The sequence below is a fragment of the Erithacus rubecula genome, assembly GCF_903797595.1.
Source record: "Erithacus rubecula genome assembly, chromosome: 9".
Classification (NCBI taxonomy): domain Eukaryota; kingdom Metazoa; phylum Chordata; class Aves; order Passeriformes; family Muscicapidae; genus Erithacus; species Erithacus rubecula.
Window position 1 is genome coordinate 23,086,848 of NC_136660.1, and position 22,500 is coordinate 23,109,347.

Below are 22,500 nucleotides of genomic sequence, written 5' to 3' on the forward strand. Positions count from 1 at the left end.
CCTTATCTTCTTCTTACACTGAACCTGTACTGAACACAAAGAAAACAGGCAGAATGTAACCAATATCACTCTGCTCATTACTTGATTGTACCTCATTCTGCATTTAAAAGAAATCTGGAAGCTAAGGCTCATCATCTCCTCTTGCTGAGAATTAGCAGGTCTGTATAGGAACTCAGAATTATGCTGCTTTTATAAGCAGTACTTAACAAGGATCTGTGTTAACCATGATGCTGTTAAGAAGGTAATGAGAAAGGAAAACCAGAATTATCTCATCAAGTAAAGAAACATTAGTGTCTGTAAAATAATGAATGAGTCCAAGCATACCTTCCCTCACTTCCAGAGCACAAGGCTGGCTCATCTCCCACGAGGGCAGAGATGCCATCCCATAGACAGCCTGTTGTTACAGATGCTCTTCTATCATCAGGACCAAAAGTGGCTGGAGGGAAGCCAAGGTTAAAAGGAGACCAACAGAAATAAAACAGCAGCAGGAGAGCTGAAAGAAGATTGGCACATTTTAAAGCAAGCTGGCTGATTATGCAGGAAACCACAGAGCCTCAGCTCAGCCTTGGCAATAGCTAAAGGTCACTCTGCTGCAGGATGTGCCCCAGGGGACCTGCAGCACTGGAGAGAAGGAACACATCAGTGCCTTCAGGTGAAAGAAAGCAGGATGTTCAGCCAGGAAAACTATGCTAAAAATACACTTTCTGAAGGCAGGTGAGGAAGAAATAGAGAGAAGTGGACAAAAGGAAAATAACTGGTCATTAAGCATTCATGTCAAAAATACCACAGGCTACAGACATTTGATCCTCCTCATTAAGTCACTGAAAAGGTGAAGAAGGCAGTGTTGGCTGTCTGCATTTTAGCTGGCATGTGATTCATCCTACAGGAAAGTCCTTTGATGATATCTAGGAGGCTTTTTTTTTTTTTTTAAAAGCAGAATTTGACACTGACATTAGTGCCAGTGGCACCACAGCCCTCTTGGGGCCATGCAAGTCAAATGCATCCTAGAATGACATTAATTTGAATTAACTATCAGCTTCTACACAGCTGTTAAACTCTGCACATGAGCCCTTCTGTAGATGTGAAGTTCAAGCCAGAGTTAAGGGTGAATTTGCATTGTAAAATGTGACTATACTGATAATGATTTTTTAGCACAGAGCTATAAATTTGGAAACAAACCCCTGAGTGATAATGGAATGGAGAATATGGAGTATTTGAACCAGATGCTTTGATTTCAGTGGCAGAGAGAGTCAAGAACAGGGACTCAAGAACAACAGCCATGAACATGAAAGACAGTAATTGATAGGTGGCTTTCAGTAAAAAATGTTCTTATTGATGGAAAAAGGAGTCCTTTAACTACATAGTATTATTTCTGTGGAGAAATCATCTTGACCTCTTTACTGACATATTTCTCACCAAAATACTCATTAAAAGGAGAGTCCCAGAGATTTCATGTTACTCCAGTTAACAATACCACACTTACCTCCAGTGGAGACTCTGGTATTAAATTACTCTTCATCACTCAGCCTCTTAATTGAAATTTGTCATTCTAACAACCCCAGAGCACATTCAGCAGTTTCACTATCACCCACTATTATTCTGAGGCTGACATAGGAAATATGGCATGGAAACACAAGAGCTCAATTTTAAATTGGCTAAAATAAAGTTTATTTTACTGTTACAATATATAATCTTTTATCAACACAACTCACGAGGGGTTTACAAAATAATCTCAATTTCTGCTGCATTTTAAACACTACTTTTATACAAACTTTAAAGGTAAAATAGGAGTTTGTAGCTAAAAAGGCTTTTTGTTACATTTTTTAGAAGCATCATGAGAATTACTTCAAACAAAACTTTTTTTTTCTTATGGTGCTACCTTCACAGACAAAACAATGTTTATTGTCAAGACCTGAGGAAGGATTCATGAAAGCTTTCTTTAGACAAAGGATTCCAGTCCTTTTAGGCTGACAGCCCCTTGCAGCCAGGAGGGCCAATGGGATCTGGGAGTGCATTGGGAGTGTGGCCAGCAGGTTAAGGGAAGTGATCCTCCCTCTCTACTCAGCCTGGTGAGGCCACATCTGGAGTGCTGTGTCCAGTTTTGGGATCCTTAGGACAAGAAAGACAAGGAGCTCCTGGAGAGGGTCCAGCAGAGGCCACAAGGGGTTGCTCCACTTCTTAGGGACATTTAAATGTCCCTTGCTGCTCCTGGCAATGTCCCCTCCATGCCTGACTGGCTGCCAAGGGCTTCCAGGTCTGCATGGAGCTTGGGGCTGCTGCTCAGGTGTCCCCAAGCTCCAGAACCCCTGTACAGCTCAATCAAACCCTCAGCCCTGGATTTAGCTCAGCTGTTGCTGCTGCCTCATTAGCTGACTGAAAGAAAGAAAGGAGGACTGAAAGAAATAACTTCTTTACATTGAGGGTGGCAGAGCACCAAACAGGCTGCCCAGGGAGGGTGTGCAGTCTCCCTCTCTGGAGACATTCCAAACCCACCTGGGCACATTCCTGTGTCACCTGCTCTGGGTGACCCTGCCTTGGCAGGGAGGCTGGACTGGATGATCTCCACAGGCCAGTCCAACCCCAACAATTCTATGGTTCTGTAACTAAGGTGCTCTGAAATGCCTTACAAAGGAATCTCTTCCTTTTCCCTGCACTGACTGTAGGGAAGGGAAGGAGCCTGGTGCCTAATGGAAGCTTCCATGGATCCCCACAGTGACAATGCAGTGTGCAGCAAGACCACAACACACAGAGCTCTGTGTCCTTAATGCTGCACAAGACAACATGGAAATCTTAAACAGAAAAAAATTTGAAGTGTTACAGTTGTCACAAAACCTAACATTTTAACATGTTAAAATTAAAGTCACCTAACATCCACTGTGAATATGGTACTAACAGGCAGGTATTACATTACTTAACTCTGGTCTCCACTACAATGCACTAAAACACATTAGAAAGAGTGGAAAAAGTGACCATTTTCACAGCTGCTGGAGAGGTATGTGCTAAAGTGAATGGATTTATGCTCCTGACAGTCAAGTCGGTTGATGGATTTTATATGATAGCAGAATAGGTTGACAGTGATTACTATATATACAGCAAGCAGGTAGAAAGAGGTGCTACTTTTTTTTAAATTTTTTTTTATTTCATGCATAGTTTAACCAGCTTACAGCCAGCTCATCTCCATTCAGACTAGAGATGCATGATCCACCATTTGGTATAAGCCAAACTACCAGCAAATACATTTCCAGTGCAAACAATATTGTCTTTCTTCAAGAAAAACAACAAATTTAATGCTACTTCTCAAAAAACAATGCTTATGCTGCATCATTTTCTACCTATTTTGGTCTGTATTTCTGAAGTTTCCTTCCTCTCCCCAAATCACATCCAAAGACAGATGATCACAGTACACTTTTTTTAGGCAAATTAGTGTGTCTCTTCCCCAAAACAAATTATACTACTCATTGAAGACCATCCCTGAGAGCACTGTTCTAGCTGGACCCTTAGACAGCAAGAGAAATCTCAGAGCTTAGAGGAAAAAAAGGCTGTTCACCCTGTGAAATCTTATGGTTTTAGAAAGTAAAAAAAAAATAGCTACTTTGAGCACTTAGTTTCCCTGAGCTGAGTGAAATTTGAAGACAGTAATTTGTAACATGAAGCATAGCAACATCTATAGCTGTACTTACAGAAGCTGCAATTTTTACAGTGGTAAAGTCAGATGTTACATTACAAGCACACAGCAGTTAGTGGTGGTTTCTTTCACTCACTTCCTGCCACAGGAAATGCAATGGCTTCTTTGGTGAGAAACAGCAGTGAAGAAGCTCCATGACTTCAGATTCTTTTGCCTTCTGATATTCCAGACACCTTTAAGTTAGTGGAGATACCACTAGGCCATAGTGCAGTACAAGGAGACCATCCTAGAGAGAAGAAAAACAAACTGTCTCATCACAGCACTTTCCCTTCTCTGTGAGGCATTTCTGCCACCACCTGGTACAACAATTGCTGCATGGTACAATCTCATCATTTTATACCCTCCATATGGAGATTGCAACTTTTGAAGTATCAAGGAAAATAACTATATTACCCCCTCTTTGAAATAGAAAAGGGTGCTTAAAAAAAAAGTAAAATCTGGTATTACTATACACATTTATTAAGTAATAAATGCATTGGATTAAAAAACTTCCAAGTGACAAACTATTTGTTTATTAACTCACATTTCTCCTCTTCAATGACTGCTTAACATAATAAAAAAATCCCTTTCACCTGTGAAACAGGACACTTCTGACCTATTAGTCTCACTTATGTCACTTAATTCACAGGCAGCTGCTGAAAGGCCTAGCAGACCCAGTGAGAATCTGACATTGAATTACACCTATTTACATGGACAGACTTTTTTAAAAGTTCTCTTTTGAAGAGAGAACTACATTAGTACCAACTGACATCTGAGAAATTTTACTGTATTTTGCTTCAGATATTTGTATCTGTTAATATACAGGATATAAGATAATGTATTTGTACCAACTCACTAACTTCATCTTCTCATCCTGTTAATAACCAGGAGTCCATTGATAACTCCTGAAAGGATACAGGAGGAGACAGGAGCTTTAACTTACTGGGTGATTAACATAAATTGGGATAGCAGCATTGCAAGGTAGAACAGGTTCTAAGAGGTTACTCAGGAAGCTCTTGGCACATAAAAACATTGCTGTACCTTCCCAAAGCTACTTATTCCTTGTGCCCACTAGTTACTTCAAAAGAAAAAATAAGACTCATTCAATGTGTCAATAAGACACTTTATTTTTGAAGAAAAAAATGTGGTCAAAACCAGTTTTTCCCTCTCTTTTCCAGTTTATTAAAGGAAATAAATATTTGTATAAGAAGAAAATGCTACAATGTACTCTTTGATGAATAATTTTAAAACAGCACATTTGGCAGAACATTTAAAGGAAATAGCCCTGTTAAACACAAGGTCAACCCCATTGCAATTTCTTCACTACATTACCCCAGTAGAGTTACCTTCTAACCCCAGTTACTGAGTTATCCCAGTACTGGCAATTCTTACTCTGTAATTATTCATTTGTAAAGTATTACACACTTCTATCTATGTTCAGCTGCTTTCTCTAGATACTGTTATTAAAGGGAAGTCCAAACAGAGAATGAGTTCTCACTGCCCATTACAAATCTCAAGGCTAACTCAGACAGGCACAGAAGAAAAGCAAAGCTCTCCAGTGTCCTTTGACACACATTTGTGACCCTGACCCAAAAAATTGCAAAGGATCCCACCTGTTACACCCAACTATAAACTTTAGAGTGGAACTGACAGCCCAAAACATCAGAGCATTCACCTCTTTTGATGTTCTAAGAGCAGCAACAACAAAAAGTGCCCCACTTTCCAAATTCAATAACTCCATAGCAAAGAGTAGAACACTTCCATAGGAAATGTGTGCTAGAAGGTCACAATAATTAAATTAGAGCACAGCTCTTGCTGCCTAGCTCAAGAGACCAAAAAAACAGGACAATAGCATTGGGTTACAAAAAGGTGAGAGCTACAAAGAGACCTTTATAATCTGCCAAACCTCTGTGCCAAGGACATCAAGGAAGCTACTGCTTTTAGCTTTTCCCATGTGTGAGCTCATTATATCCATCAGTGCTGCAGAACTCTGAGAAGGCCCAGTTTTAGACAAGTGAAAATAACCAGCAGCTTGGATCAGGTTGCATTTGTGCAGCAGAGGGGAGGAAGGTACACAGGGAAGAAGTTCTATTCCCATGTAGTTAATAACAAGCTTCCTTTCTCAGCTACATGATCAAACTCTTAATTACAGGCAGATCTCAATGCCTGGTAACAAAATTGACCCTTTAAAAGTCTCTGTAAAAGTCTTTGATCACTCCCTGAAGTAAAGTCCAGAAGTTTTACATTGTTTAAAAAACAAAAAAAAGCAAAATTGTTCCTTATTATATAAATTCTGTCAGTGAGTTTTTAATGGTTTTGCCCTAAACAGAACTAGAAATTCTACGTTCAGCTAATTAGGAAGATTTAATCAACCACCCACTTTCAAATGTCAAAATATCTTGACATCTGCAAGATATAAACAAGATTTATTCTTGATTATTTTTTAGTCTTCTATCAACTACTCAGAAATGAACATGTTAATTGCTTACATTTAACCAGTAAAATTAGTTGCTTATTTACTCATATTAGAACAACCCAAATGAGTTACTATGGGGTCAGTGGTAGGAATATTTATTTTATAATCAAATCAGACTTGGTCTTCCCACACTTGTTGGAAGGGCAGAAATATAACCAGAAAAGCTAAAATCCTGACAGCTTGCACCTCCAGGAGACTTTAATTTACTCAGGCTCCAAGGCATCACTACACAGTGCTAGTCAGTAGGAAAGAAAAAAGAAGTACAACACCCAAAATCTTCACAAACAAATCATAAGAACCATTCAGTGCAAGCAAAAGCCATTAAAAACCCCACACTGATTACATTTCAGAACAATAAATGACATACAACATATGTGATGCTGCAAATGCTACCAAAGAATGCATGTTAAAATTAATATATTTGCCAAAGAGAAGCTTATATTCATTTTTATAATCACTTTTCCCAGCAAAAAGAATAACTGCTGACATGAATGAACTTTCAAGTGAAAAATGTGACTCAGAATAGCAGCTATTTTTCTCCACTAACAGTGGTTGTACTCATCTAAATAAAAGAGCCCAATGTTTATTCCTTCAAATGACTTTCTGTTGCAGAAGTAGCTACTGAAGCTGTTTCCTTTGCATGAAACATCTACAATGAACCTCAGAAACTTGTCAATGACAACAGCAGTTTTGAACAGTGTCTCAAGCATCCTGGTGAGAGCTGTTAGGGACATTCCAAGCTCCAGCACTGATTTGGAAAGGCTGGAAAGTTACAAAGGCACAAGATGCCCTTGGAGTTTAATGTAAAATTCATCAAATGTTCCTCTGTACTTGTAGTTTCACTGGGCAGGACAACTGTGTCCCTTATTGAATTTCAGATCCTGGTGAGAAACAAACAACCCTCACCCCTTTAGACTTGACCTATCAGTTGGGATTTTTTTTCATGGGTAATTATCTAAAAATATTTTCCGAGGTTATTTTCAATCCTAGAAATGCATCCTCTTGATTTCTAAAAAAATATTATAATGTTAGGCTAAAGAACATAAAAATATCACAATTATTTCAGTATCAAAAAAGAAGAAAGATTTCTACTGTAACTATTTGGCATCCTCAGAGATCTTCTAACAATATGAAGAGAAATTAAAGATGAACCTGGTATTTCAAATTTCCTGTCAAAAGTGACTATGAAAAAACAAGATTTCACAATAAATAATTCTATTTATTTGTCCAATAGAGAAGCCTTGAGAGAATTAACTGCCAGCATACTGATTTGGTAATAAATGAGAGTTCAAACTTCAACGGAGATTGCATCCCAAGATAACTGCCCTCTTCATGGAGCTGCTGACTGGTACTTTATCACTAAACATCAATCAGGCAGACCCAGCTCTGACAAGAAATGGAACTGCTGCAGTATTCCTTGAAGTGCTTCCCCAAGAACATTTCTCATACATGAAAAGCTCTCCTGCTTAGCTCAAGTCTAAAACCATACATGTGACTATAACTCTGGACTGAGAAATGTATCATCCCCATGCCATTTACTGAAGCTTTTAGTAGAGAGCACTTCCATCACTATGTGCTGATTGCTGAATTTACTTGCAGTGACTCATAGTGTTAGAAACAAGTTAGTTACCAGTACCCACCTCCTCCCAGTTTCTATCCCCTGCTCCCCAGACTGGATTAGGTTATGTTTTCATTTCTTCTTCATGCTATTATAAAACAGCTAAGACATCGTGTGTGGCATTTACTCCCTTCAACTGCAGAAACAGCACAAGCCTTACAGATTTTAATCTGCCAACATTAACATGAACCAACTACCTCTGTCCTGACTCTGGGACTCCTCCTAATCATTCAAATCAGGTACAAGTGATGCTAAGTCCAAGAGATCTCAAAATCAGCTTTTCACTTCCTGCCCCCAACACAGAAGCCTTCCTGCAACATAAGAGAGCTCAGCAGGAATTTTAAATGTAAATGTTTGTGCATGTGTGTGCACAAACAAGTGAGGAAAGCTAATTTTTCTACTATTTTAGCCCTTCTGCTATCTGCTAAGATTGCTCTCCATATAAAATACCAATTTAATCCTATTTCTTCCCACTGTATTAAATATTAACTTTTCAGACTTCCAAGTTCAGACTAAGATACAATTTACCATATATCACAATTTTGCATTTCTATCTTATGATTCACATGGCAGAGTAGTTAATTGTTTTTGCAGTACTTCGAAAATGATGTGATCCTTTAAAGATGCATTCTTATTTGCAAAGTCAGCAATACTAAAGACAGCAAGTTATCAACAAGAAATAGCTGGCCATACACTCATGCTGTGACCAGAGCCAATACAATATGCATCAAGCACATTTACTGCATTCATTACCCTCTATCTTTGGTTTGTGCTCTTATAAGCGAGTTTATTCTCCTGACCCTGTCACAAGGATAGCCTTATTTGGGAATTGTCCTCTGATTTCCCATAGAGATGCAATTGCCAGAGAGGAAAAACAAGGAATGTTGATTGAAAGAATGCTGGTACATTTTTTTCACAGGTAAGATAGCAACTTCTTTGCTAAAGCCCAACACAAACCCCTTATATCCAGAACATCATGATACCAAGAACATGGTACATTTGTCAACTCTACTTACTTGATAAAAATGATTTTGTATAAACTGGAGAGATTTTTCTAAGTGACTTCTCCAGACAAGCTGGTGCTACCTGAGGTTTTAAGAAAGGTCTTCTGTTTTGAAACAGAAACCCTGGAACCAAGCCCCAGCTGCCACATACCTGAACTGCACTCTCTCCTATGACCTGACGAATTTCCCTCAGTGTCTGGTAGTGCTCCAGCAGGTGATCACCACAAATTATATCCACCTGTGAAAAAACATATACATGGTTAAGTCCATGCAACACAGTAGCAAACAGTATCAAAGCCTTTTCAACTTTATTAGCAGAGTTCAATGCTAGCATGTTAGACACTAAAGACATCTTTACCTCTGTTGTCCAAATGTATTTAGCATTCGCAGCACTACTGCACTGCCCTAATGCCTTTCATGGCCCTGACCTGGGCAGGACAGTTTATTGTTTTACTCAGTACGGTGTGTCCACTGAAATAAGCTATTTAGTAATAACTGTGATGAATTTAATGATAACTGAGATAATATATTAAAATGACCACACAAACATTTGGCTTCATTCATCAGTTGCAAAAGAGGGAAACTTGTTCATGCCACCAAAAAAAAAAAAAGAGCTATTGCCACCCTCAGTCTTATCTTGAGGGAGAAAACACATCACTAATTCCACTTAATGTGGAAGAAGTGCCTTAATAGAAAGGAGCATCTTGGTGCATGCCATCAGAGTCCTTCTTCAGCATGCACTCAGTATTCCTGGGGTGCAGCTGCAGGCCATACTCAGCAGTTCCATGCACTGTCCTTCACTGCAGCTGAAATCTGTCAGTGGTGCCTGAAATTCCATGGGAGGCCCTTTTGTTTAGTAACTGCACACAAAACCAATAATTTTATGGAACACACAAACCTTTACCAGGTATTTTAAATTCCTTGCCCTGATTATTATGAAAAGCAGGCTTCTCTATACAGTTAACATGGATTTACTGTGCATAATGTAAATCCAGTCTAACATCCCAAATTAGAGCAGCTAACACAGCACTGTTTTTTTTCTCTCAACTGAAGCTTGCTTACATTTTCCTTAGGAGCAATTTCTAGACAAGGAAATGGGAGTGCTCTCATTTGTGAATTGACAAGAACTCAAAATTGAAGGTAAGAGCATTGACAATGAGTAGTCCCACAGCTTTCTGCAAGGGAACTGCCTAAGCTCTGCCCCTGCAGCAGTTGTGGAGCACACTGCAATATCATGACGTATTTCTTATACAGCCACTTTCCATCACAGGATGTGCTCTGTGCTGCAGCTCCTCCACTCCCTCAGATTTATCTTCATCTGCAGGCTGACCCACTACCTCTCTCCTGTTCTTCATGGGAAGATTGAGTAAGATTCATGCTGGCAGACTACATTATTCTGAGACTTGGGAATGCAGGAATTCTACTCCTCAGAGGTTCAAAAAGGACTAATTTACTGCACCACCTGTACTCTATGAGAATGATGCAGAATACTGTCTTCATGTTTGATTCTTGTGCAGAAAATGTAAGCTGCCTAGTATAACTTCTGCTTTTAGCTTCCAGAAAGAATCCAGGAAGCAAAAATTTGTGTGGACATAACAGTAAATACTGATTAGTTATTGATGCATATATACTCATATATTTAACATTGACATTTGATGTATTTAACACAGTACTTGAAAAATATATTTATTTTCCTTTTGGAAAACTGTCAGCAGTTCTTTCTGCTACCATCCATGCATTCTTAACCTCTACAGCTATTTCTGCAGGAAGGCAAACATGACTGCTTTGCTTTACATAGATATGAGTTTAATTACTTCTTCCTTATAAGCTTACTTGTACAATTTTTATAGCATTGGGCACTGAAAACTCAATCTTGCTCCCAATGAAACCTAACACATAAATATTTTATATATTCTACAGAAATAGAAAATCTAAACTGTTTGACCAATACAGGATGCAAACAGACAGTCACAGCTGCTGATAATCTCTTGAAACAGAATTAGAATGCTTGTTTGAAAGTACACTGCTGTACCTGCTGCTCCTGTTTCAAATGGCAGTCATTAAAGAGCCAGTGTCTAATAATAAATTTAGAAGAATTTTTCACATTTACTGTATTAGAGGTCTCTGAATGCCAAATGCTTAATCTCCTAATTCCAGCACCAAAGCCCGAAATATTGCCTGCTAAATGTCATGCTACCATTCATTCTATAAGGACAAGTGAATAAAACATACAATGGAAACAATAATCTCAGGTCAGTGCAAAAATAAGTTGTGAAATGTGTCTCAGACGAATCCTTGTGTCATGCAGGAATTAATATGTTCCATTACAAAAGTGGCATCAGCACCACAAATGCTATGAATTTATTAAAATTTCAAAGACTGGTAAAATTGAAGCCAACTAGTACTGATTGCCTGAGACAGCAATGACTTCAGCTTGACATTCAGTTGAATGGAAGTATGAAGGTGGATCTGCTGAATACTCAGTAACTTCTGGTAGAATTCTTATTAAAATAAAGTGGGTTTTCCATTATGCTATTTCTTTTCTTTTGGTGGCATGTCTGCTATTAGAGCTATTTCTCAAAAAAACACCATAACAGACAAACTATAAACTCATGCTCATTAGGTAAGACAGAAATAAAAATAGGAAAAGTTCATGCAAGGGACACTGCACATAAGACTCATCCCAAGGGATAATTTGGCCCAGAAAGCAGTGAGCTTCAATCAATATTTTCTATATCAACTCATACCATCCAGGGAAGGACAAGGAAAATATAAAGTATTAGAGACTGACATGAGTATTTGGGCTAGTTATTCAAAAAGCTGTTGGAATTTCCCATTTCCTCTAGCTGCTGTTTATTTTCCAGAGGCTCTGGATGTTTTTATTTCAGGGTTTAGGACTGACATAAGAAATTGCATCAACAATCACACCGTGTATGAGCACCGAGTCCTTTCTCCCAATCTCTCCCAAGACTGAAGTTTACACACTTTTAGGAATGCACATCTGTTTATGGAATATTTCTGTTCCATCAGCTACATTAATGAATTCTGAGCAGCTGAGCTCCAAGTTTTTCAGCAGTTTTTCTCATCCTTACAGAAGAAACAGCAGGAAATAATACTGCTGCAGCAGAAGAGCTCAAAGGAAATCATGCTCTAAAGAAAACTTCTGATGCCAAAGAAAAGAATCTACTGGGCTCCAAACACCACAACCTGTATTTTGCTTCTATCAGATGTTACCTACTTAGCTATTACTGCCAATTCCAGTTCCTAAAATATTATTTTCAACCTCTCCCAAAAAATTCCAGCAAGAATATTCAAGAGAGACTTTGTAATTAGAAGCATACATAAACACATACAGAAAATTAAATCAGAGTTCAAAACAAAGCATTAGAAAGAGTAAACTACAGTCTGCCAGCACAAGTGGTAGATAAAAAAAAATAAGCTTTAACTTTCAGATAAACTAGGGAATTCAAATCATAATCCATTCGCAAATTCAAATACATAAGTCTGAAAGTAATTTGAAGCCTCAGAGTAGGAAAAAAAGAACGAAGGCAGTAGCTTCAAAACTGCTTTTTAGACTTTTATATATACTGCCACACAGGAGCCAGATGGCTTATTTCACATATTCATTAACCTAAATCCATTGCACTTGTGCAGTTCACTGAAGAAGGGCAAGTATTAGCCCATATTCCATATGAAAAGATGAAGTCAGAGATGTCCAAGCAAAGTCAAGAATTCAGGGGGGTGGATAACATACCTTGCATCACTTGGTCCCCAAAACAGCTCTAATAAAGAATGACTGAAACATTCTAAAAAAGTACTTTAGCAGACTGTCAAAGTAAGCTGATATTCAGTAGGAACTGACTGCACTCACAAAACAACCACACCCTGTGTCCTTATGAGAAGTTTGAATGACAAAACCAAAAATGCAATTGATATGCTGAGGAGATAAAGGAAGAAATACTCTGTACCTTCCTTACAGTCAAATCTTTCAAAGTCCCAAGCAAGACAATTCAACACTGTTGAAATAAATTTTCTGTAGGTAGATGTAGTAAAAAAGTACTGCAAATGTAGCAAAATTTTAGCTCAATATGTCTGAAATGCAAGTTTCTGAAAGAAACCTCCAAGCTTCCCAAGGAAATCAAATTCTTGGACTCCAGTCTCAAGCTAAACAAACCAAACTTAAGACATTTTATATAAAAATTGATTATTTTAGGTAATGAAGAGAGTTGGATATTAAGACTAAAGAAGTAATATTAAAAGGAAGAGCCTGTTGTCCAAAGGTAGTATCTATTTATTTTTAATATACTTTGGGGAAGTTGACAGGAAATGAACCTCTGCAGTCCTCAACACTTCCAAATATCTAGAGCAAACTAAAAAAGCAGCAAATTTAAATTCTTTGCACATATGGTTAATAGCCTAGTTCTCTAAATTCTTCTGCTTGTGCTAATTCAGAGTCAGGTTCTCTTTAATTCTGTTTTACAGTTTATTAGCCATCCTAGGAAGCTGGAGTAAGACATGATTCATTTGGCTTATTAATCTTCAATAACATATCTGACCTCTCTTTCACTTCCAGAATGTTCACCAACAAACCATCAGCTTCAGTTCTGTGTACTGCCATGAGAAGGTAACAGCTCAGCACATACAGTTCTTTAATCTTAGTCCCCATATGACAAAGAAATATTCACTCAGACTAGGAAAAAATACTTCCAGCTTCATTTCCCAAATTTCCCATTTTTTTAAAAAATGAGCCTGGATATCTTGAACACAACAGTCATGACTTGGTTCATAAAAAATAACTACAGATTTCTAATGATTAAAAAAAACAAAAACAAACTTGCAGGAAAGAAAAATGGGAGTACATCATTTAAGATGAGAAAAAAAGGCAGCCAAGGCATCTGTCTGTAGAAGAAAGATTTATCATTCCCTCCAAACAGGCAGGGCTTGCATAGAAGAGACCAAGGATTAGAACCAGACAATGATTGTGCTTTACACCAACTCACCACCACGTATAAGCTACAGACTCTCACTGAGAGGAAACCAGCAAATGAAAATACATTCATTCCTCTGCAGGATGAATAATTTATATCTGATTTGCTTTGTCACCACTGAAAAGGTAAGCAGCATGAACACTCATTACTAAAATACACAATCCTACATCTATTGCTGTAAGAAAACAGCCCTAACTCCAAACCCAGGACTAAACTTCTCCCATCTGCCTATTCACATCAGCTTGATCTTTCAGGAATTGACAGTTTTAACAACTATTTACACATTACAGAACTCTTGCACTTTCCCAACTAAATGGCTGCTGAAATACACTGAAGAACTGGAAACTGGTTTTGACATGCAGCTCCTCTCAAAATGGTTGAGAAATACAAAGCTAAATCCTTTAGTACCATATTCTGCTCCTCTGAATTCTTATCTGGAGAAAAGTGCCTGTACTTGCATTCAAACCTTTTATTTCCACACATCCAGCTATAGCATAATTCTTTCTTAGCCCTTGTATGCCTTCATTTAAATCTCACTATTATTTAGCTTGTACCTGTCTCTGCCTTTGCATGCTCCCACATTCTCACTTTGTTGCCTAGTTTTACCTTTGAAACAGCACAATGTCTTGGCTTTGAATTTCATTGGCTGAAATTTTACAAGGCACTTCAGAAATTCTGTCCAATTAGTACAATACAATGAAAATCTGAACAGGTTGTGAACGAGTTAGAAGAGTTGTTACTTGCAGATCACAACACTGCAAACAACAAATTTTTTAATTCTTACTGTATAAAAACCTCTAACATTACTTCTAGAATGTAAGGAACAATAGAAATCTCTGTCCAAAGCACAGACAACCTGTGACTGCTACAGTAAGTGATGTACCTGACAAGCAGGGTCTAGATCCATTTTTCTTCTGAGGAATTTCTCCACATGTCCAATTGTTGCCTCCCCAGAAACACGCACAAACTTCTTTTCCAAAGGCTGCACAGAATAAACAAAGATTTTAAGTTAAAGGTTTTGGCACTAATCCCTCAAACTCAAACAACAGCCCAATAACAGGGAAACATTTTTGAAACCTTCTCTGATCTACCTGCAGATCACCTAATAGGGAACGGACTAAATATATATTAAGACTCCAGATACTGTTTAAATATTTAAAAAATGATAAGCAACTGATTATTTTTTAAATGTTTTAAACAGACCTATGTTCTGTGTGGTCCAAAAACCCCAGGATAAACAAGGCAGAAAGAAGGGCAAATATGAGACAGGAAGGGGAGGAGATGATACTGAAGATAAAAAAAGATTTTAAAAACGACTGTGAAATATGAGGATAAAAAGAAGAAAAGATGCTGGGTAGGTGTGATATATACAACAATAAGTTTGAAATATACTGTAATACAAAATTGGTAATTATTATTCTGATGAATGCTCCAGATGCACTTGGTATAAGAAAACCAAACTAAATTAAATATTCTTAGGATATAATTATTTCTGAAGCAAACTGTAAGACAAAAATTTAATCACATTTGTACCTTAAAATTCCCTGTGCCTTCATTAGCTCTGAAAAAACAAAAGAGTAAATAGTCAACATTGCTAAGATTATCAGTTATTAATATCCTCAAGCTCTTTATTATAAAAGTGACTTATTGATTTGAGTCTTGCATATCCAACTTCTTTTCCCACCTCAGGCCCTCCTTTCATTAAATTGCTATACATAAATTAATATTGAACTGAATTTATATATATTTTTTTTTCTACCCTTTTTCTATTCCATTTTTCTTGTGAATTCAGATATTTATAATGTTAAGGTTTGTAATGTGAATAAAAACCAATGCAGTCCAAAGCAATTTTTAAACACAACATAACACTCATTTTCATAGTAGGTTACAATACTGATGCTTCTTAAACATCCATACTTCATGATCCTTAATATTTCAAACCCTAACAGACAGTACCTAAGAAGTTACTGACAGAACACACCCAGCCACCTAAGGGGCTCTCTGGGCAAGATGGTTTGTTTTACCTTCCAGACTGTTCATATGGCAATATTAATGCTAATGCTATCTAGGAACTCAAGAAAGCAGCATGTGTTTCTCTGGAATGTGAAATACACACACAGGTGGAAAATAATCAGATTTCCAGCTGTTTTCAGCCAAGGTTCAGCCTGAGCATGTGATCAACCATTGATCACCTATACTCCACATCTCCTTGTAGTGCGATGTGCAAATTTCTCAGTTAATTAAGGCCAATACATGACATTTCACTATTCTTGCACTGCATTAGCAAGAATGTACATATGAGAGAGGAAACAGTGCAGTATTTTCATTGCCCTGGAGATGGCAAAAAAATCAAACATTGCTATGAATCATCTGATTATTTGCTATAGCAAACAAATGTATCTTGTGAAGACCACACTGTAACATGGCACTTCAAGTTACTGTGAGTGAGTATCTCCATCTCTTAATATGTACTAGATATCAAAGCTAAGTGAATCTGTCATGAACTAAGAAACAAACATAAAAAAGATTTTCCACTACAGTGGTCGTTTTCTTTGATACAGTTCCAAAGCCAGAGGTGACCACATTACAAACTGTAGAGACACAATGTAGACAGACTTTCAAAGTAACAATTTCTTCTGGCTGGTTCAATCTATTCCAAGTTTTCTTTATCCAAAATGCTTAATTAATCTCTCATTGCCAAGATAATCTCTTTGATTTTGATCCTATAAATTAGCAAAGGTTAAAAAAGTCACTAAAATAAAATACAAAGTAGATGGTGTTAAGCCATCATCTTCTTTTGTTAGAAACATTCTGTTCTTCCCTCCATATAAATAATAAAACCACAGCAGTATAGGTGGTATTTGACAGTATTACCTGCTTTGCTGCCACCTACAGGGATCAGGGACTGCCACAGACAGGTATTTCTCTGATCAGTTTACTGAGACTGCACCACTTTTTAAAAAATAAAACACATCTACATTTCAAAACTATACTTCCTAAAAAGCTACTTTTATAGGAAGATATATCTTAAAAAATTAATTATCTGCATCATCTTCCTGTGCGTGCATTGGCTGCCACTATTGCACTGTAAGTTAAAACTGGTTCCCCATCACTATTTGAGATGGAAGAAAGGCACATTTAATAAAAACCAAGAGGCAGTTCATGGTCCATCACATGGCAGCAGCACACTCATGTCAATCAGCTGCTTTTACATTTGCCCACGACTCACCCAATAAACTCTAGAAGTATGGAGATGTCAAGTTCTGGCGGGATCCGGAACACTGAGCCCAGAACTTTTCGAGGTCTTCCTCTGCTCGGTGGAACTGGCTGTGGGACAGCTAAAATATTCAAGTAGCCAAAATGCAAAGATAACTTGAAATAAAAGCAGCATAAGATACTAACATGCACTGAGCAAAACAATAACTCACCAAGTAAAAAAGCCCATGCAATTAATCCTCCTTTTTTATTACTAGATCAGCTCTTCCTACATCCTGTGCTGTTTATCTCAATCAGAATTTTAATAGCTTTCAGCACAGCACTCTCCAAAGAGCTTTGTTTGATAGGAAGACACAAAACAATTAGAATAATCCCCCCACTGTTTAGCAGACTTTGAAGCTCTCATTTTTACTCCTTTGTAATGTCTATTACTTATTACCAGCCAGAAAATAACATTAATGCACATTTTTCATACATTTCCTGATAGTAAGCAGAATATGTAGTTTAAAATAATCCAACCATGACCAGGGTTTAAGTGTTGCCAATTCACCTATTTTTGTAATCTGAGATATGTGACAAGTTATAATGTCCAGATAACTAAGAATCCTGCATTTCCAGTAGTACTTCCATCTTCAGTTGTGAACTAATATTTTAAAGAAAGTCCTTGAGAATAAATTATACAGTAAATATTTCCTTAACAGTGTTTGAAGTGATTACCAGCTCACCTGGTTTGGGTACTTCTAATCCTCTTTCTTTATAGAAGTCATGCATTTGTTTTTTCTCTCCTGAAAAAAATGCAAATATAGATTGAAATGTTTCTGATGCTGAGAATATCCATTCTCATTGACCAATTTTCAATGGTTAGAGCAGTAAAAACGTTCCAAGTTTCTACAGACCTTTACCATCACTAGTATTTAATGAGGCTGAGATACTTAAGAAACCCAGACTAAAATTTTGTTAGTAAAAACTGGGAGGAAATCAGACAAACTGGCCACAAATAATACTGAAAGAGCTGCAAGAACTAGTATCCTTCTGGCTGTCATGCCTCATGACATGACAGAGTATTTTGTAACTGTTCACATAGAGCACAGCACTTTTATATTGTATTTATATATACATATATTATTATGTATACATATATTTTTATATACATGTTCATGACATACAAAGCAATACCATCTATCCACTAGATCATATATTTCACTCAGCCCACCCAGGGACTGTTCAGGATCATTGGCTCACAAAGTTGAAGATAAATAAGATGACACAGTAAACACATCTAAAATCAGACAAGTAAATACAAGGAAAAATTTAAAGCATTTGAGAGAATCAATCTTGGTATTCTTTCTACTGAGCCAGGTGAACTTTTTACACAGAATGATATGATACAGTTCTACTACAGTAAGAGGAATGACTATGAAATATTATCTGCATGTTTATCTGGATACAGTAACAGCTGTGTTTCATGAGATAAGGTACACACCAGTACCACAATAGCATTTAGCAGCCAGAAAGATGCCAGTTGCCACAGTTAATTCATTACAACTTATAAGCACACATCACAAAACTATTTTAAAGAGTCCAGAGTTGAATTTTTGTTCTTTTTGATCTCTAGATAGTAATATAACAAAGAAAGTGACTTACTTTCCTCCAGATTGACAACTAATTTATAGACTATATCTTGCAACTGTCGGTCCAGCCTATGAAGTAGGGGAAAAAAATAAAAAAGAGTCTTTGGTGCAAGACAAAATGGTTTCAGTAAACTGTAACATAGATGCCAAATACAACATTGAAATGGGATGTACATGAAGTGAGAAAGCAGCAACTTCACATCTACCTCATATCTCTCTAAATACTCATCCTCCATACTCATACAGCAGAGCTACAACAGAAGCCATGTAAAGTTTAAAACACCACACTTAATGAACAGCTCAAAAAACAAAAACTCAATTTTTGGCGTTAATAAATACACCCTGCCAAAATGTCTTCATCTTAAAAGGAAATCAAAGCAAATAGTTAAGTGTTTGTATCACCTGTAACACGAGCAAATGCATAAAAACAAACCCTAGAAATGGATACAAACTAAATAAAACAATAGAGTCTTTTTATCTTAATTATTGTGGTGAAACTCTGACTAGTGAAGAACACAGTGTGTTTCTTGTAACCATTCCTTTATTTCAAATAGAAAAGCACAAATCTGTAAAACAAAACATTTAAAACCAAATAGCAAATCTATAAAAATGGGACAAATTTATTACCTGATATTATAGAGGGGCTGTGTCTGATGTACAACAATATTGCACTTTGGACATCTGTTGCTGTAGTAGAAGTGTCTCACAATGCAGCTTTTACAAACTGTAAAGAAAAGAAACCCCATAGGGGTCACATGTCCATTACACAGTGCCATCTGTTCAGGCAAAAGGGGTAAATACACCCAGACTTTCCATACAAAATTTGTCAGAGACAAAATGAAGTCATTGAACACTCCTAATCCAATGGGTGAGTGTTCAATGTGTATGTAGAATGTGAGTAGAACTAAGGCTGAAAAGTGCCCTACAAGCACTTTCAGTAGAAACAAGGTAAGAAATCATAACTCTGCCATTTTCATTGTGTTTTGTAAGTCCTTAAAAATTTGGAAGGAAAGCTACTAAGTGAAAAAACCTAGAATAAATAACTTGATACCAAGTCAGCTCCCCATCAGCCTGAACAGAGGAACATTTTCCATATTTACCAGGAAAGTTCTAAGACACCACCACATTATGCCTCCCTACTAACAGTTGTGCTTATTTGTAAATTGCAAACTGTGCTGAATACTTTGTGTTATAGAACAAACTAGTGAACAGTGCTCCAAAAAAGGCAGAAAAGAAAAAGAAAAAAAAAAAAAAAAAGAGAGAGAGAGAGAGAGAATTTTCCCTCTATGCAGTGTGAATATTTGGGAGATCTAGTAACTAGGATTCTTGGATTCAGATATGGGTGTGGCTGAAAGAGTCAGCTTCACAGAAGGTGTTTTATTAGTTTGGAGAGAAAAGTTCTGTTAGCACTGGGGAAATTGTTGGTACTAGGATAAAGGGGAAAAAATAACAAGAGAAGCACATTGAAATCAGTTATTTATTACCCATCTATTTCCATTCATATGATTATGGACAAACTGTCCCACGGGTGCAGACCATTGTTTTTGTATCTGAACTGGTACTTCCACACAGCCACTTATGGGGTTTTGTGAATTTACAAGCTGACATCAACAACAGCTTAGGAAACTTTCTAGTCCATTAAAAGCAGAGCCACTTAACCTTCTTTTCTGTTATACACTCAAATTCCCAGAGTCTACAAGAAAGAAAGAAAAGAAAGAAAAGGAAGGAAAGGAAAGGAAAGGAAAGGAAAGGAAAGGAAAGGAAAGGAAAGGAAAGGAAAGGAAAGGAAAGGAAAGGAAAGGAAAGGAAAGGAAAGGAAAGGAAAGGAAGGAAAGGAAAGGAAAGGAAGGAAAGGAAAGGAAAGGAAAGGAAAGGAAAGGAAAGGAAAGGAAAGGAAAGGAAAGGAAAGGAAAGGAAAGGAAAGGAAAGGAAAGGAAAGGAAAGGAAAGGAAAGGAAAGAAGGAAGGAAGGAAGAGTATGTAGTAGCTCTTCTTTTGTCTTACTTGGGCATTACCTTTTCCTACATCATCCTTCTTCTTAATATGGAAAGCTGACTTCATGATTGATTGATCTAATAATTTTCTGATGCTTAAAATACCCACAAATATATCTTGCTTAAGGAACAGAATAAATGCAACACATGTTCACTTTGAACAGATAATTATTTTTCTGAACTCAGAACATTTCAACAACTGAATTAGTTTGAATTTGCAACTAAGCCCTTAGACAGACAATACTGACAGACACTTACAGGTGTGCAGACACTCTGTAATAGTTGTAGCATCGATAAAGTAACCTTTGCAGATGGAACACAGGATGTAGGGGGTCAACTCTGCGAGGTTTATCATACGCTGCAAACGAAAATTGGTAAGAGTTTGAATACACAGGCTAAGTCATTAAATCCCCTGACTGCAGCTTCCAAAATACCACAGCCTTAAAACCATGTGGAAAAACGGGATCAATGCTGCAGAATGGATTTTCCTAACCCATCAGTTGCTTCTCATATACAGCTCTTTTCTAAACACTTTTACCTAGTCTTCTAAACTGAGCTTTTTGACAACAATAATCCAACTTGTTTCAAGAATCATACCTAAAACGAAAACTTTAAATAACAATTTTGGGAAAATTTCTGTTGGATAAACTGTTTTAACAAAATATCACATAGCCATCACGGTTGAAGTGGACAGGGGTGGCAAACAACATTATTATTTGAAAATGCCCAGCGATGCCCAGATGGAGTCCCAAATTAAGATATAGAGAGAGTTTGTATGACAAGAAGCAGTCATCTCTTGTTTGTACACAGTTACGGATTATACAAGTACACATAGAAGCAAAGGCTGAAATTTCACTGCTTTGAATCCTGGTCATGAAGAACATTTACCAGGAACGCAGGCAAGTAGTTGCATAACAGCTTTTCTGGCTGAATAATACTATTTCAAAAAAGAACCAATTTTTTCAATAGCGACGGTCTGAGATATGTCTGAAAGAGGTGACACATTAGATTCTTATGTCTCAAAGCCCGACTAAAGGGCTTTCTTTCCCACAATAACACCATTCACTTCGCCCACGTGCCACTGTACCACCCTGTCAGCCACGCCGAGAGTTTGGAAGGGCTTCACTTAAATGAGACAGATGAAGTGAATTCGGGGAATAATAAAATAAATATTAAAATAAATAACTAAAATAATAATGTAGTAAAAATAATTAAAAGCCCATTACCACACGCGGGGCACGCCGGGAGCGGGGCCTGGCGTGCCCCGGGCACCCTCCCGCCCCCTTTACCTCCCGGTCATCGTCCGAGTCCAGATCCCCGTCATCCGTGCCGAACCGAGCCCTGGTGTCGCCCTCCATCTCCTCCTCCTCCTCCTCCACCTCCTCTTCCTCGTCGTCTTCGTCGTCGTCGTCCTCATCGCCGCTGGACTCCGAGCGACCCCGCTCAAACTCGAAGGGGAGGGAGCGCGACCCTGAGCAGCTGGGGGCCCCCTCCATGTCCCGGTCCTCATCGGCCGGGGCCGGGGCCTGGCTCTGGCTCTGGCTCTGGCCCTGGCTCTGGCTCTGGCTCTGGCTCTGGCCCTGGCCCGCTCCATCCGCGCCCGACAGCGCCGGGACCCCCGATGCGGCGTCTCCCTCCATGTCCAAGGACCCGGGCTGGCACGGGTCGCTCCACGGCCCGGGGCGCATGTGTGAGAACTCTGCAGGGCACGATGGGAAATGTAGTTCTAAAGAACGGCTGCGCTACCGCGCGCGGGCTGAGCCACAACTGAGTTATCGTCTCTACCCCCACGGCTTTTTGTTTTTTCTTGTTTTTGTTTTTCCAAGTGACTCGCCAATGAACGCTTAATTTGTCCCGAAAGACTCTCAATCACACAATAACAGTTTCATCCAAAATAAGGTTTTAATTCT

At 38.0% G+C, this 22,500-nt stretch overlaps 1 protein-coding gene across 3 annotated transcripts; it reads right to left on the bottom strand.

Annotated features, from left to right (window-relative positions):
* Window positions 1-1,644: 1,644 nt before the first annotated feature.
* PCGF6 (polycomb group ring finger 6) lies at window positions 1,645-22,300 on the bottom strand. Of its 3 annotated transcripts, XM_079311921.1 has the most exons (11): window positions 22,164-22,284; window positions 21,880-22,122; window positions 20,849-20,948; window positions 19,225-19,321; window positions 18,611-18,666; window positions 17,692-17,751; window positions 16,980-17,088; window positions 15,284-15,311; window positions 14,634-14,732; window positions 8,914-9,000; window positions 1,645-3,911 (listed from the first exon to the last, which is right to left on the bottom strand). In XM_079311921.1, exons 1-11 carry the CDS (start codon window positions 22,182-22,184, stop codon window positions 3,861-3,863), a joined length of 951 nt encoding a protein of 316 aa, XP_079168047.1. In that variant the 5' UTR covers window positions 22,185-22,284; the 3' UTR covers window positions 1,645-3,860. The 3 variants fall into 3 exon arrangements, 2 of the variants coding, with proteins under 2 accessions (XP_079168047.1, XP_079168046.1); XM_079311920.1 differs by having other exon boundaries at window positions 21,880-22,297; XR_013775012.1 differs by lacking the exon at window positions 15,284-15,311 and having other exon boundaries at window positions 3,861-3,911; window positions 21,880-22,300.
* Between the last annotated feature and the right edge of the window lie 200 nt (window positions 22,301-22,500).